The 16,158-nt window shown below is 44.2% G+C and overlaps 1 protein-coding gene across 2 annotated transcripts in view; it reads right to left on the reverse strand.

The window, feature by feature from the left end:
- The window catches only part of LOC144126003 (hemicentin-2-like), a 204,810-nt gene that overhangs the window by 129,817 nt on the left and 58,835 nt on the right, over positions 1-16,158 (reverse strand). For both annotated transcript variants that reach the window (XM_077659866.1, XM_077659865.1), the window contains exon 3: positions 2,783-2,893. In XM_077659866.1, coding sequence (XP_077515992.1) covers positions 2,783-2,893 — 111 coding nt within the window. The remainder of the gene's footprint in view (positions 1-2,782; positions 2,894-16,158) is intronic.

Raw genomic sequence — 16,158 nt, forward strand, 5'->3', positions numbered from 1 at the left:
GGACGGCCAGCGGCGCCAACCGCCCCTCCTCCCAATCCTCTCTCACAGGGCACTCTTTTAATCGCGCAGCAGGCAGCAGCGGGTTGCCGAGGGACGGCGGAGAAAACAATGCTCGCGGGACAGCTTCGCACGTGCTTGGCGCGCCCATACGGGGCCCGCTAATTCCGAGCGCTCGCAGCATTCTTCGCGAGCGCTGCTCTCGGGGTATGGCTGGCAGCGACGGGCTGCTCTCCCGGCTGGAGCCGAGCCGGCGACAAAGCAAACAAGTTCTGGCGGTGGCGGCCGCCGCTCCGCCAGAGAGGAACAGAGCTCCGCGTTCACCCAGCCGAGGCCCAACGGGGCTCTGGGGCAGGCCTCGAGAGGGGAGAGGGTGTGGGAAGAGGCTGCGCCGTGGGGGAGAGAACGGGACTGCTTGGAGGGATCGGGGGAAAGGGGGAACGTCCCGACGACGAGCGGGCCCGGGGCCTAACGGCCTAAATCTCCCCGGCGGGCCGGCCGGGTGGGAGGGCATTGCCAGACGGTGATGGAGTTACTGGGATGGGGCCGCGTAGGAACGACGGCACAAAGAAAGAAACATACACGGGGTGGCGGAAAAAAAGGCCGAATGTGCGCGCTCGCGAACCGCGTCGAGTGAAGCTCCGAGAGTTAGTCTTCTCCGTGTGAGCGCTTCGCTCGGTACACGCCGGAATGGCGGCCGATAAATATAAAGCGTTTCGCAGCCGCCTGCGGAAGGGAGGCGACGAGTGGGCGAATATCTCCGAGATGATAAGAGCTGCAAGAGCACGGACACTTAAATCGCTTTCCCCTCTGGCTCTTATGCTTGCTTTCTCCTCGTTTACTTTTAGTGGGGTCCTTTCCTGGGCAAGCCTTTCGAGACAAATGCCGGAAGTTCAGAATTTTGAGGTTTATGCGTCAAGTTTTCTGCTGTGTGGTGCGCCTATACAGTGTTTAGAGACACTTCTTTTTTTTGTCGCCCATTCTATGTGCTTTTTTTCTTTCTTGTACGCGTGTGTTGTGTGTTTTGAAAGAAGGAATTTTTCTTTTTTTTTACGAACCTTGTCTTCTTAGCGTCAAGCTCGAGCTCTGGCCGATTGTTGTGCGTGCCAAACGCTTCTGAGCCTGCTGCCTGCCTTCGTGTTTGTAATTATACCTTACTGTAATTATTAATGTTTCTTTTTTTTCCTGAGTGTTCTTGCACGATATCTCTAAGTTACCTGTGCTAACTAGGCATATTTTTAAGCAACTCCCACTTCATAAATTTTATAAGTTTTATAAAGGAGGCGCTGTTTTAAGTTATCACTTTTAATAACTATGTTACAAAAGCGAATGCTCGGGAACCACGGATGGTATCGCTGTGCTAAGAACATCATACAGGGATAGCAATGAATCTTCCAAATCAAGCAGTGGAGAGAGAAGCATCGCGGTACCCTAAAAATGTTTCCAGTGACTCTAACCCTTAGAGCTCTTCCACGCCACCTGCCTGAGCTTATCAGCATGATAATCGGCGCCCTGTCAAAGCCACTCGCAGCGTACGTCAGCGAAGTGGGCTGCAGTGAGAAAAGGTAGGCAAGGTATGTTATCAGCCAAACACGCGCCTCTAGTGGCTTAGAATGCGGCCTGACGTTGTACCGGCCAAAGGAGCTGACAGCATTTTAGGTGCGCAGAAAAACAATTTAGCGTCGCCTGGGCATTGCAGGTAGTCTGTCACATGCTCGTGAACTCGTTCCGCATTGCCGCATCGTACTGCACCGCGCTTTTTTGTTGCAGTGCAGCGCTGCACTAGTGCTTTTCCGTTACCGCGCTGTCCCTTCAGTAAGCTGCCTTTCCCATGTGCTGTTTTGTTACCATGCTGCATTTTTCGTCCTGCCTCTTTTGTTCATGTGTCTATTTTGTGTGCTGTTTTTGCGCGTGCTATTTTGCAGTGCGGTCTATTCAGCGTTTTCGCGCAACACTTCTTTACCTAGTGGGCAGTATATGCTTTGTTGGTTTTGGCCATCGCAATTCAACTAACTTTCGTCTAGACAGAAGCTATGCATGGAAGGGTGCACAAAGGACCCTCTATTCACAATGCGACAAAATTTTGTTTACATCAAAGCAGGAGCACTACAAAACTATTTTCTTCTGTTCTATATGCATCTTCCTACTTTTGCGCACTAAACAAAATCAGTTCCTAAATTCACTAACGATATTAAAGAGCTATACTTAGGTGCTTATTTGTTTTGATAATGGCTTCTTATTAAGAGGAGGAAAGGGGACATTCTAAACATCCTTCCCTTCGCTCCTCCCATCCAAAAAAAATTCTTCCGTATTGCTTTTTGCGCGGAATTCTACAGTAGGCAACAGGCATCAATAGGCTGCAACAAGTTTGAAGGGCGGTTTGAGCAAAACGAGTACGCCCTACTTTTGATTTCTTTACTATGCTTGCTTCCGGAGATCCACACCTGATACCAGCTCATAAAAAGCAGCACAGAGAGAGACACAGCGACGATTCAAGTGAATAATCATATTCTACTACGTCTATGCGCTATTTCGTGCGAATAATATGAACCAACTTGGCCAGCAACGTACCTAATAAAAAATAAACTGTCAATTACAAGGTTTAGCATCCCGAAGCGACGCATTGGCTCAAAGGCGCCATTAGAGTTTCACGTCCATCGAAAACCGGCCGCCATAGCAGGAATTGAACCCAAGTCCTCCGGCTCAGTAGCCGAAGGCGTTCATCACTTAGCCACCGCCGTAACTGCTTAATGATTTATAAATAAAATGCACGAACAAATGTTACCTTTTTCAACGAGGCAGATGAGGCTGAGTGACTCGCCGATTATGAACGGCCCTATGGTGCCTTCGACGACCGTTCCTGCCGACGTCATGATGATGGGCACACTGGGAGCCACTGTTGAAGAAGAAAACATAACGCACTGACGTCACTTAGGGCAAGCTTGACTACAATTAAAGCAATAAAGTAACGTTATTGAAGATTTCTAGAAGTTGCAATTCGTGCTCCATTAAAAAAAAAGCTGCCCATAGCACTCTTGATATTTTGGAGCGAATAAGCAGGAGTTTAAAAAAACTAAAACAATCATCTGGGCATGTTTTACTATGCTTCGTTTCTGGGTATATCGTTTTGACTGTATGCTTTTGTGAAACTCTGCATAATACCGAAGCTAGCGGCAGACACATTCCATGATGGTTAAAAGCTCTGAGGTTCTAGGCAGCCTCCAGTAATCGTAGAAAAGAAAACAGTGAATTTCAAACGGCTGGTTTCAAAATACAGCTACAATACCATTCTTGACGCTTAATGGAGGCTGACCAAGGTTAGAAAATTGAGTATAACCGCAAATTTCATTGAAACGGTCAGGATGAACGTCCGGTTTGGTTTATGGGGCTTTAACGTCCCAAAGCGACTCAGGCTATGAAGGACGCCGTAGTGAAGGGCTCTGGAAATTTCTACCACCTTGGGTTCTTTAACTTGCACTGACATCGCACAGTACACGGGCCTCTAGAATTTCGCCTCCATCGAAATTCGACCACCGCGGCCGGGTCGAAGCGGAGTCTTTCGGGTCATCAGCCGAGCGCCATGACCAATGAGCCACCGCGGTGGCAATAATAAATTTAAGCGACTTCGACATATTTATTCTTTTCGTTGCATTTGCCTTTTATTTTATTATATTTCATTATTATCTACTTTATTTCTCAAGCGCAAGCCTTACTTCTTGGCCTATTAGGCGAAAATATACACGTCTGTCTGTCGGCGTATGTGTGCGTGTGTCTTTGTGTGTGTGTGTGTGGGGGGGGGGGGGGAAGGGGGTACCCATATTAAATTAATGACTGGTCGCGCGAGGTTAGTCGGGAAGAATAACATGGATCACGGAGTCGTTTTCGGAGTTGACGTCACAAGTATCAATATCGTAGTGGGAATAATTTCAAGCACAATTTTCTCGACAATAAATGCGCATTTTGTTTCCGGGCAGACATCGACATGGGCTGAAGGACCCACAGAATCAATTCTCACTTAAAAAAAGGAATAGAATCTAGATTTCCTCACGCTCGCCTTAAGCGTGTAAAAACTTTGCGCCCCCTTCTTTTCTTTTTCTTCGCGGCCTTGGCCCCGCTTACACACAGTTAGGACTGCACGTGTGCTGTGCCACAACGTAGATGAATAATCAAAGCAGCAGAGATGCGTAACAGGAAAGCGCTGCTCCGGATGCTTATTCAGTGACTACATTACTTTATTATACGTAAGAGCGTACGCTGCATCTCGCCCTGGTTTTGAATTACCTAGCCGAAAACCTCGGTGAGTAAACCATGGAACATTATTATTCGGTCTAGTGGGTAAAGTGAATTAAATATGAACACACTAAAGGGCAGCTTGCGTAACGAAAGGTCCACTGATAACGTGATGCATAATTTAATATAAACTTCACAAAGTAAACACAGCGGGAGACCGCACGACGAGAAATGTTTCCTTGCGCAAGTTGTTTCTTTCTTTTGACGCAGTTTAGTGAATTTTATATCACACCTACGGCGCGAGGTTTGAACATATTCACATTACGAGAATTAATAGACCTACTAACCACAGCTTTTACGCCCTGAGAAAGTGAGTTTCGTAAATTTTAGCTGCAAATGTTGCAATAGCCTTAGCATTGCGCATACTTTCATGAATTTAGAGCTTCTCGGGCATAAAAGCCGTGAGAAATATATCGTAATCTACGAATCGTAAAATATTTAATTTTATGAGGTTTACCTGACGCTATGCAAAAACTACACGCACGGATGTCTCTGGTCTCGACCAGGTTTAGGTACGTACTGTCCGCTGACTACTAGTGAACGAGAATCGGTAGCGCGAAGCACGCTGAAAGAGACTTCCTTATGAAATCATATCAACTACCAAAGGACACCTGGAATACCTACACTGAGGCTTTAATTCATTTTTCACTATACTGCTGTTTCCTCTATATTTGCTGAAGTAAAAAATTTAGCTTTTTCTAAAGTGTATAAGCCACTGTCTTTTGAAAAAGCAATTTCTTTCCAGGACGCAGCTCATGTGTCAAACTGAAGCTCTAGGTCGAGTCATTCATTTCGCAAGGAGCACTGTGCTGTACCCATAAGCCCGCGTACTTGACGTTCAGAATGAAAAAAATTTTAGTTGCTTCAACTAAGCACGCAGCCTCTCAGTACAAGTACTATACAGCAGTTAAAACCTAGTGCTTTTTTTTCATCGCGCATACTGCGGCTATGTTTTGATGTAGGCGAAATGCAGATGGTTGCCAAGTAGTGTGCGATTTATGCGCACGTCAATGAAACCCAGGAAGTCTAAATTAGCCCAGATCCCCCTACTAGAACGCACCTCTAAGCCAACACGTGGCTTCGGAGCGTTAAATCCCACAATTGAAAATGTTTGCAGTTTTCCTTCTAATCTTACATTCTTACTCTGTGTGTGTGTGTGTGTGTGTGTGTGTGTGTGTGTGTGTGTGTGTGTGTGTGTGTGTGTGTGTGTGTGTGTGTGTGTGTGTGTGTGTGTGTGTGTGTGTGTGTGTGTGTGTGTGTGTGTGTGTGTGTGTGTGTGTGTGTGTGTGTGTGTGTGTGCGTGTGCGTGTGTGCGTGTGTGTGTGTGTGTGTGTGTGTGTGTGTGTGTTATTAGCCTGAGTCACACCTTCGAACATCATCATCATTAACAGCTCAACTACACCCACTAAAGGAGAAAATCCTCTCCCATATTCCTGAACAATAAAGTTTTGGGGCTAATGACAATGACGTGTTTAGCCACGGAGAAGACGATGAGATATCAGTTTTTAAAGAGAAGAAAAAGTCCCTTTCTAAAGCGCTGCAAAACAAGAAAAACTAGTGTTTTTTTCCGCACCAAACCAAAACTCGGCTGATGAGGAGCGCCAGGAGTTGTGCGCGAATGCAACGTCCACTCGTGACGTCACTGCGGCAGGCAGTTCGTCTGCGATAGTTTCTCCAACTAGGAAGCCTGGGGGCCCAGTTAAGACGGCGTTAAGCGTTATCTTTGGCTTCGTCGCTCAGCCCTAGAAAAAGGCTAGTCATCGTCAACTACTCGGCCATCGATTCTGAGGTCCCTGATAAGCGCAGCCTGCACATTTCTTTTTTTTATTTCCTTCGTCTTCACCGCTTTAGATGTGACTACCAGAGGGCCTAGATGGGTGGCGTCATCATGTATTCATTTAGGAACCAAGTTTAGCCCTGTTCGCATGTTCAAAGTAGTACATCAGACAAAAAAGCGTTTCGTCCGCGAAGTAAGAGAGCTTGCGCTGTAGTGGCTGTAGTCTATTCGGAACTTTTTCTTGTGGCTTGTAGGGCCAGTTTCACAAAAAGTGTTGACGCCTTTGAGGTGCTCGTTTTGGTGGTGTGCGGGCGCCATGGGTTCATAATTTACTGTATCTTAATGTACTTTAATGTAATTCAATGTACTTTAACGGACGGAAGTGTCACCTTGCGCGTGTATACACCAAAACTTCAACGCCGCAGCGTACATATTGTGAGGGTGGCCGCGCCAGCACAACTCCAATACTCCGTTGGCAAGAAGGTGGACACTGTGAACTCTTATGTGCGCGCGCAAATGGACGCCGAGCTGGCATCCACACTGTATGATGCCCAACCTCCTGGATGTCGTGTGCCGACTCGTGCATTGACATTAAATCGATTTAGGACCACCAGATCAGTCCATTCTCAAAAAAAGAAGCGACCAGCCAGTGCTACCGATGATTTTGACTACCAATGTCCTGGCGCACATCTCCGTCAGGCGGGAAGCAAGCGTCAGGAAAACAGCTGGCGCACATCGAGCGAACCGGACTTCATTTTGTGAGTAATTTTCAAGACCCAGCTGCCAATCATAACATGCGTGTCTTCACCGTGAGCTGAGACCAAATGACTTTCGGAAACCGCTTGATTTTTGCAACTGGTGCCTAATTCCACCCGACGAGGAACCGAAATTTTTCCATACAATGCTTAGGGCTGAAGAAGCCCAGATTTGGAAGCATTTGAATTTCCATTTGCACAGCGCCCATTATTAGTGCGACCAGAACCCACACCGGCTACGTGAGCATAAGCCCCAGGTAAGATAGTACGCAAATGCTTGGTGAGACATTTATAAAGGTTGTATTGATGATATTTATGTTCATTAGCGGAAACGTTGCTGGACATAAGTACATAGACTGCGTTCTGAATGGCCTCGTCTCTGAATTTGCCTGAGAGTTGCAACTGGCTGTGTTAAAAAAAATTGGTTCCAGCACGACGGAGCCCCGCAGGAGTTTTATTTATCAGATTGGCACTTCATGTCCGAGTTCTCTCCCAACCAATAGATTGGGTGGTGTGGAACCACAGCCTGGCCTCCAAAGTCGTCCGATTAATCACTCTGATTTCTTCCAGTGGAAATAGGTTAAAAAATGAAGTTTTCAATCGAAGATCACTTGAAAGCATTCCCAGACAGTTGCTTTTACCTGCTGTGAACGCAGTGAAAGACTGCTTTATTCTGTGCATCGCAATGCAGGGAAAACAGCAATTTCAGCACATCGTGCAGAAATCGACTGTTGTCGTTCCAAATGATATTCCTTTCTTGAGGAAGTGTTCGAATCGAGTTGAAACCTCGAAATATGCAAATTTTCTTGATCTATGTTTTTTCTACGACTCAGAACTGCTGAACATCTGTGGTCAAAATTTTCTAATCATGAACTACCACTTCTTAAAACACATGAGGCGCGTCTAGTTCCGCACGCGGCAACAGAATTGAAGCATCTGGTAGGAAGCAACGTTGCTCTGCGATGCCAAATCGTTTTCAGCCAGTGAGTAATCGTCGTTTACTTTAGCTGCCAATATGATGTAATGTAAAAGAAATAAATGTTTACCGGAAATTACAGATGTCAAGAAACCGGCACCGCTAAACAGAAATCTGGACGCTGTCACGCAAGTGTGGCGCTGATCAGCCTTTTTTTTTGCGCCAAGCAACGAAGCAAAAAGATAACGCCGCCTGCAGACAGAGCTGAGCGCCGATGCTCCTAGGTGGGGGGAGTGACAACATATGTTTGAATCGTTCGCCCCAGTCCTTGCAACACGTCACCAGCGGACGTCGCGTTTGCGCAAGAATTCCTGCGCTCATCATGCGCTGAGTTTTGTTTTAGTACGAAAAAAAAACTAGTGTTTCTCGTGCTACTGAGTTTAAAAGAAGGCATTTTATTCATTTTAAGGGATGATACAGCAACGTCTTCTCTGTGGCTACAAACTCGTCATTAACGATAACGACCAAACTTTCGTTAATTAGAAATTTAAGTACTAAATTTAGTTATTGGCCAGCTACCACTACTGACGTCCGCTAACATTGAGAGCTTGATTTCATAGTTTTCCCAAAAAAGTCTGTTTTTAAGAATTTTGAAAGTGTTTCTTGAAGCACCTGGTATGTGTGCGTGCGCGCGCGCAAGTGTGTGTGTGTGTGGGGGGGGGGGGGGGGCAAATGCGGGTTAATGACATACTAGTCGAAATCAAGAGGAATAAATGGGCTTGGGCAGGGCATGTTATGCGAAGGCAAGATAACCGCTTTGGTAACGGAATGAATATCAAGAGAAAGCAAACGTAACAGGGGCGGCAGAAAGTTAGGTAGGGGATGAGGTTAAAAAGTTCGCAAGGATAGAGTGGCCGCAGCTCGCTCAAGACCGGGTTAATTGGAGAGATGTAAGAAAGGACTTTATGCTGCAGCTGGCTTAAGATGATGTTGATATAAGCTGCTGTCTTGAAACTAGGTTGCTCACGAACTTGTGGGCATGTTGTGACGATGTCATAAGGCCACGTCGCCACTCTCAACCTATAATTAATATAATTAGCACCAGCCATGGTAGGCAGGTTGCTCACCATCCGGTGGCCAGTTGTCAAGGTGGGCAGGTTGCGATGATGTAACAAGGTCACGTGGATTTTCTCGACCAATCTGCGAATTTCACAGCACCGCATATCGGCGAGGTTTTGGTGTGAGGACAGCTCTAAGGGTTTCGAGTTAATAAGGTATTTCGAAATTGAAACAAACAAGTAAGCGCGCCAAATGTCACTCCCGAAGAATGTGCAATGGCCGCACTCGGGCCAGAGCAGTAACGTCGAAACGCGCACACTACCGGCAGTATGCACACACACATACACACACTTCCAAATTGAGTGCAGTTTCCGGTACACCCAATTGCCCGTAGCACGTCGTTCCTTGATTGAAGAATGTTTCTTGATTTGAAAGACCGTTCCTTTGATATAAATGAGGACACGTGTCACGAATATATTTCGCCAATTCGCCCATTTACTTACCTCCGAGAAAGCGAATGTGGATCACTCGTCTAGTTTTATCGGAAGGAAGGCTCGGCTCATCGCTGTCAGCTAATTTCGAAATTCCCAGAATGTGGAATGATGTGTGTGATCCTAAAGTACAGGCATCTGAAATTTTGACCGAAGGCATGAAGAAGGCGTGGAAGATGAGGCATTGTGAAAGCCAAAGGTTGTGTAGAGAGCCTTTCTTCGCTCAGCTCGCGATCGACACAATGCACACATCTCGGGTTCCGCCAAAACCGCCATCCAAACACTCCCTCAGGTGTAGTAGAATACGTGGGAGAATAAAAAAATAAAATATGTGCAAAAACTGTAACTGATGTGCGAAAGTGAGAAACCGTGTTCTAAAGAGCAAAGGAATAATTTGGATTGCGGAATTTCAACTTGTCTGAAAAAGAGAAAACAAATAAAAACACTTAGACGACCCTCGATGGATCTTTTAAACGCGTTAGCATTTTCTGTTGGCGATGGCTCTGTTGTAGCTTCGCCTTAAGTGTATGACGCGATAGCTTTAGCAGGTTAACGCCCATGTATACGGGATATGTAATTCTCTACATTCATAGATCATTGCGAGTCCTCTTACCAATCCTGGCGTAATGGTGCAGCGGTTAAGGAATGCGCCACTGGCCCGACATGTGGCTGTTTAAAACGCCGCCACCTGTAGGCCTTGTGACCCGAGCAACGTCCTGCAAGCAATCCTTAATTTAACTGCCACCTGTGTCGGTGGGCAGGTGGCAACGTCATGCTTAACAACGGTCGCTATTTCCACTAGCATAGACCTTTATAATGCTAATTCATTATTTGAAATGAAACAAATAACAACAATGAAAAGGAGTAATCTTGTTCTTATTTATTTCGTATATTTTTAGTCATGTTTTAATTTCGCAATAGCTGACCCTCTGTTTTCTTTTTGTCTCATTTCTCCCTCTTTCGGAAGCGTTCCCTTTGCAGTGTTGAGTGCTTTAAGACGCTTGGAAGCTTTGTACTAGCATTCTTAAAGAAGGCCGGTCCCTGCTTGAAACGTCCAAATCAAATCAAATCAAATCAGTTTTATTCACACGGCTAGTTAAAGAGATACATGCGAAACATCTGGGCCCTTAGCCTTCTCGGCTATACGTGGCCCACGCAAGATATAAAAAATATTTATTGCGAGACAACTCAGTGATATGCATCAGATTTATGTAGAGCAGTTATGTGGTAGTTATATACAATGAAAAGTGAAATACTCAAGAAATTATTCGCTTGTTACGAAAACAAAAAAAAATGATACACATGTAAGGAAAACTGTTTTATAAGGAGTCGAATATTGGTTGCTTCGGAGTTTTTTTCTTATTTCGGCGAATGAAAAATGACCTGTTTTTAAGTTAACAGGTAATTGGCCCGAAATTATGGCAGTGGCATAGCTAATAGTTTTTTACCGTACATATAGTTAACAATTGGAAGGTTAAAATGACAGCTGAAAACATTTCTAGTTGGACGAGATGGATAAACGAAAACCGATGGTGGTAGTGAGATGCTATAGTTTAATATGTGTACAACCAAACAAGCTATATCTGTTAAATTCGTTAAGCAAGATCCGTCAAAGTTTTACTATGGTGACTTCTTGAAATCGCTATCTTTAAGCTGTTTTCTCGAAGAATCTGTTCTGCGCGACTCACGTGGTAGGACGTATGTGGGCTTCAAAACGTAAACCATTATTGGCACGGCGAAGCCTTAGCACGAGCGAGAACTGCTTCAAGAATGTTTAATCAAAAAGAATGTTCGGCCCTGCATAAGTGAATCGTCAGTCCTTATCACAGAGAAAGGCGCTTTTTGTCGAGGATGCAATGACGACTGGACTTGATTTTTTCATTTGCATCTGCGTTTGCGCCTTAAAATGGCTTTTAGTACGGGGATGAGAAAAAATAAGTTGTAAGTCCGGAGACGAAGTGCGTGTGTGTCTTCTTCTGAACTGTGTTTCAGTTTTCGCTAGTTGTTTTTTCTTTAGGATGCAAAATAAAGATAATGCCCTACTACACAGGACACACAACGAATCATTTGATTAAAAAAATACGTTGTGATTTTATCTTTATTGCTATGTGCCCCAGTTCACACCTAAGTGACAGCAAAGAGTAATCGTGATCAAACTGAGCACTGCAGTGTGATCAAGGTAATGTCCTGTCACATAACTGTGCCTCTTTCACTGCAACACTTTTATTTTGCGATACTTTCTTGCCGAAAATTTGATAATCCCATCTCTTCATTTTTTCCTAATAGAATTTTCTCTCCCTTTTCATCTCTTTTGTTGATGATCACCAAGAGAGCGAGCTGAAGCGAAACGAGAAAAAAAAAGACAAAACACAAAAATGAAAGTCGAGACTTTCAGTTTCCTTATTATGAAAGGGTTCTGTACAACCTTCGGACAAAACAGGTTTGGTTTAATTTATGGGGGTTTAACGTCCCAAAGCGACTCAGGCTATGAGAGACGCCGTAGTGAAGGGCTCCGGGAATTTCGACCGCCTGGGGTTTTTTAACGTGCACTGACATAGCACAGTACACGGGCCTAGAATTTCGCCTCCATCGAAATTCGACCGCCGTGGCCGTGATCGAACCCGCGTCTTTCGGGCCAGCAGCCGAGCGCCATAACTACTCCGCCACCGCGGCGGCTTCCCCATCGGACAAAACAGTCGCTTTTGATGCTTGGCTTTTTTCCATTTTATTCCGAAAGATTTCCTACTCTTCTCAGTATTCCTGGTCTCAACCGCGGTGTCCAGATATGGGTGCTGCCGAATACAAAAAAAAAACACTGGTGTGCCGAAATTTCGGCCGACGTTCTGCCATCTAACAGGTAGAGATCAATGAGGAGACCTCCACTGCGCAGTGCTTTTCAGCCTGCACTCTACGCTCGCCTATTTACCACCCGGAGGCTGCGTATCATGGAAATTCATAGTGCAATTCTAAAACGCTTTGTTCCTAGTGACGATGAAATGGTTATATTTCGTGCCAGAAAAGTCACGTAAGATGGGCAGGGCTCCAAGGCAGGTTCTCTTCGGTTACCAATATCACGTACTAAAACGTTATACAAGTAACCTGTACATAATTAAACTACTGCTGGTGGTCCAGGAGAAGCTTGAAGTTTCTCCTGCATCCTGAGTAGTTGTTCGATTCGTATCGCAACCGTGAATAGGAATAAAGGATATTTTCCATCAGCTGCCCACAAATAGAGGCTTTCACATTCACGTTTCTCTAAGGACGGCGGTTGTGTTTTCAGGCAGCAATCAGTGCTGTTTTATTAGCATATATCGTAAACGTCGCGCGATACTTGCTTAGGCAAGAGCGCTGTAATATCGATGTAAGTAGAGCAATGAAAGTATAGGTAAGAGCGGTGTAACCTGGTTAGCTACGAGCGCTTTCAGTCACTCGTGGTACATACTTGTTGCCTACCGGAACTGCTTTGCTGACTGGTGCTGCGTGCATAATAGCTACCTCATTTGAACTGCACACGCCAACCAACGGTTACACCAACCGACCTGGGACTCGTCCTGTCGGTGATTAGGGGAGCCGCACTTGTATTCTCGTGCCACTAACACTAAAGAAATCAAGCAAATCAATAATGCCAGGTTCCAAGGGCGGCATGAGAGGCGTTTCGCAAATATAGGTCCCTGAAATACGAATGCATTACATCATCGATTGAGCACAGTATATGAAATGAACCACTACTGGAAAAAAAACAGACCACCTGTGGTCTGTTTATAATATATATATATATATATATATATATATATATATATATATATATATATATATATATATATATATATATATATATATATATATATATATATATATATATATATATATATATTAGCAGACAAGGTAAAGTAAATGAGGGGCCCGTTTGACAAACTTATGAAGGGAGCCAACAGTCACCGAAACCAAGGTGCATAGGGGAACGTTATTATTATTATTTTTTTATGTGTTGTGCTTATCAATGGGATAATATTACTTAGATTAATAAATGGCTTAAAGACAATTACTTATAAAGCAGCAGAAAAACAACCATAGCAATATATATATATATATATATATATATATATATATATATATATATATATATATATATATATATATATATATATATATATATATATATATATATATATATATATATATATATATATATATATATATATATATATATATATAATAAATATGTGATGCAAACGAACACAAAAACAAAGTTGGTCCTGCTTTCGTGGTACCTACAGAGACAAGCTGTGGCAGGGAAAATAAATGGAAGGGGAGAGGTGCTCACAAGCTAGTCGCGCTTCGCGTACAAGGTTTCATGAATGTTTAAAGGCGGAGCCTGAGTTTACGAGGCAGGGGTGGCCGCCAGCGTTCTTTTCCACCTCTGTTTCTCTGTACCACGCCTGCAGCTCCTGCCCTGAACGCAATCGATTCCATTGATTGCTTCGCAGAATGAACTGGGCCCGACGTACCAGTCGGAGCGTGTAAGCTTCACGACCGCAGCCTCGAAGGGAATGCTGCGAGGAAGTAGTCTTTCTTTTTAGTTGCATTTTTTTTCTATAAGGTTTTAGATACGGAACTAAAACCATTACGTCTTGTGTCCGCGCCTGACAAGCGTCAAAGACTGCTCTTCTCAGATTTCTTGTTTTCATTACGCTAAGGTCACTGATCGGCTTACGCCGTTCCTTCTTTGGGGTAAATAACCGTAAACATAGAGTGTACTCCCAATATTACTCGTACGTCAGGCTCCGCTGCAGTGGCCCGGCGCCCATAAGCGGGAAAAATTAAGGGCCGTATTCTTTAAGTGTTGCTTCCTTTAACTATTCATTTAGCTCATAACAATTGGCAAGCACTGCATTTCATGTCGGAGACGTCGAATGATACTTCCTGCGAGCTATCATCACCATTCTTTATTCAGCGTTTTTCTGCATACAAGAAAAAAAAAAATCTGTCAGCCGTAGTGTTGTCGGCGGCAGCTACGGTTAGTAATTAGAAATTATTTAAATAATTACAGTAATAATTACAACTAAAATAATTTTGTTACAAACCTCCAGCTTCATGTGTTTATGGTCGACGTCATCCGGGTCATTAGGGTGGACGTCATCCGGTACGGAGTCTTATACAGAAATTTTTTAATTGTGTTTCGGCGTTTTTCTCGCCTATGAACTTGGATATTTTGTAAAGTTGGCACTCTTAGTGTCAGTAAAACGAAATTGTGCACTGTCAGACCCAGCAATTCCTAATAATTAATAATTGGTTTTGGGGGAAAGGAAATGGCGCAGTATCTGTCTCATATATCGTTGGACACCTGAACCACGCCGTAAGGGAAGGGAATAAAGGAGGGAGTGAAAGAAGAAAGGAAGAAGAGGTGCCGTAGTGGAGGGCTCCGGAATAATTTCGACCACCTGGGGATCTTTAACGTACACTGACATCGCACAGCACATGGGCGCCTTAGCGTTTTTCCTCCATAAAAAACAAAAGCGTTTTTCAAAAGGAAAGGGTTTAGGAACGCAATTTTTTCATATGTTGCAAGATTTCGCTGCAACAGTCTATACACCTGCAGATCTCCCGTCGGCAGGCTTGTTTTTTTTTTTTGCTATTAACATTTTTGTTATCGTCAAAAACGTTCGAAACTGGTTTTCTGTGGCAGTTTTAATGTTCGATACGAGCGATGGAAAAACATTAAAGAAAAATTTTTGTACGTATGAAATGAATGGACCATTACCTTCAACATTTTCATAAGAGTACCTTAGAATATTCCTAATATTCAACATGTTTGTCCAACAATACTGGACGTGCTTACAGATTTTGTCAAAATTGTGGTATTCATAGTGGTTGCGTATTTTTTTCCCGACTAGATAACGCTTCTTGCGCATACCAAGGTCTCCAAGAAACATTTATTAAAATTAAGTACAATTTTGTCGTTTTCAACCTAATTGCATATCCTTGGCTCGCAGAGTACTGAAATTTTCGATTTTAACAGCGTTAGCTCTTGCTCAACCCCTTTTCAAGATTTCGTGTTGTCTGCTACCACCCTGAGATCACAGCGCCATCTGTAACAGCAACTGCTCATCACGTTTCGAGATTTCGTGGGGTTGCTATCACCCTGAGATCACAGCGCCATCTGTGGTAGCAACTAGAAAACGGCACATCTCGCATTGAGACTTGTATAGACATCTACAATAGCACTGTAGAAACAACCACCTGCCACGTGTCAATAATTACATGCTCCAATATGGCGGATAGAGGTGAAACTATGCGAATATGACGTCAGGGAACGAAAAAGGTGCCACAGTTTCGGTTTCTTGAATCCATGATGGCGGCCATTAAAATTGTTGTGCTCTCCCATCTCTTCCCCCCTCACCTCCCCACCCCACCCCAACAAATATCCTATAACGGGTAGCAAAACTATCGCGTTATGGGACCGCTGTATATGTATATATTTGTTCCGCTATACATACTCCGACAACAATGGACACCCATCCGGGGACAGTTTTGTGCCGAATTCGGTAGGCAAATAAAACCCTATGGGTGTGGTAAAGAAATAAAACCACAATTACATAATAGGTAAATACTGTATACATGAAATTACTTATTGAAGCGTTACCATAACACCACCCAAGCCGAATTCTAGGCCCACCTTGACTCCCACAAGAAGCAAATTCAGTTTGGGACGTAACTTGAGGGCGTGTAACTCGACAACGGGTAGACGTGCATCGTAATTTCTCTGCTACATGGTGCTAGGCGTCGATCGCTCCGCTAACGCTCGTTACTTCGACGTCTTCCAGACGGTGGCGGCCTTTTTTTTTCTCGTGTAAATATTTTGACGGCGGATAT

The sequence above is a fragment of the Amblyomma americanum genome, chromosome 3 (genome assembly GCF_052857255.1).
Source record: "Amblyomma americanum isolate KBUSLIRL-KWMA chromosome 3, ASM5285725v1, whole genome shotgun sequence".
Taxonomy (NCBI): Eukaryota; Metazoa; Arthropoda; class Arachnida; order Ixodida; family Ixodidae; genus Amblyomma; species Amblyomma americanum.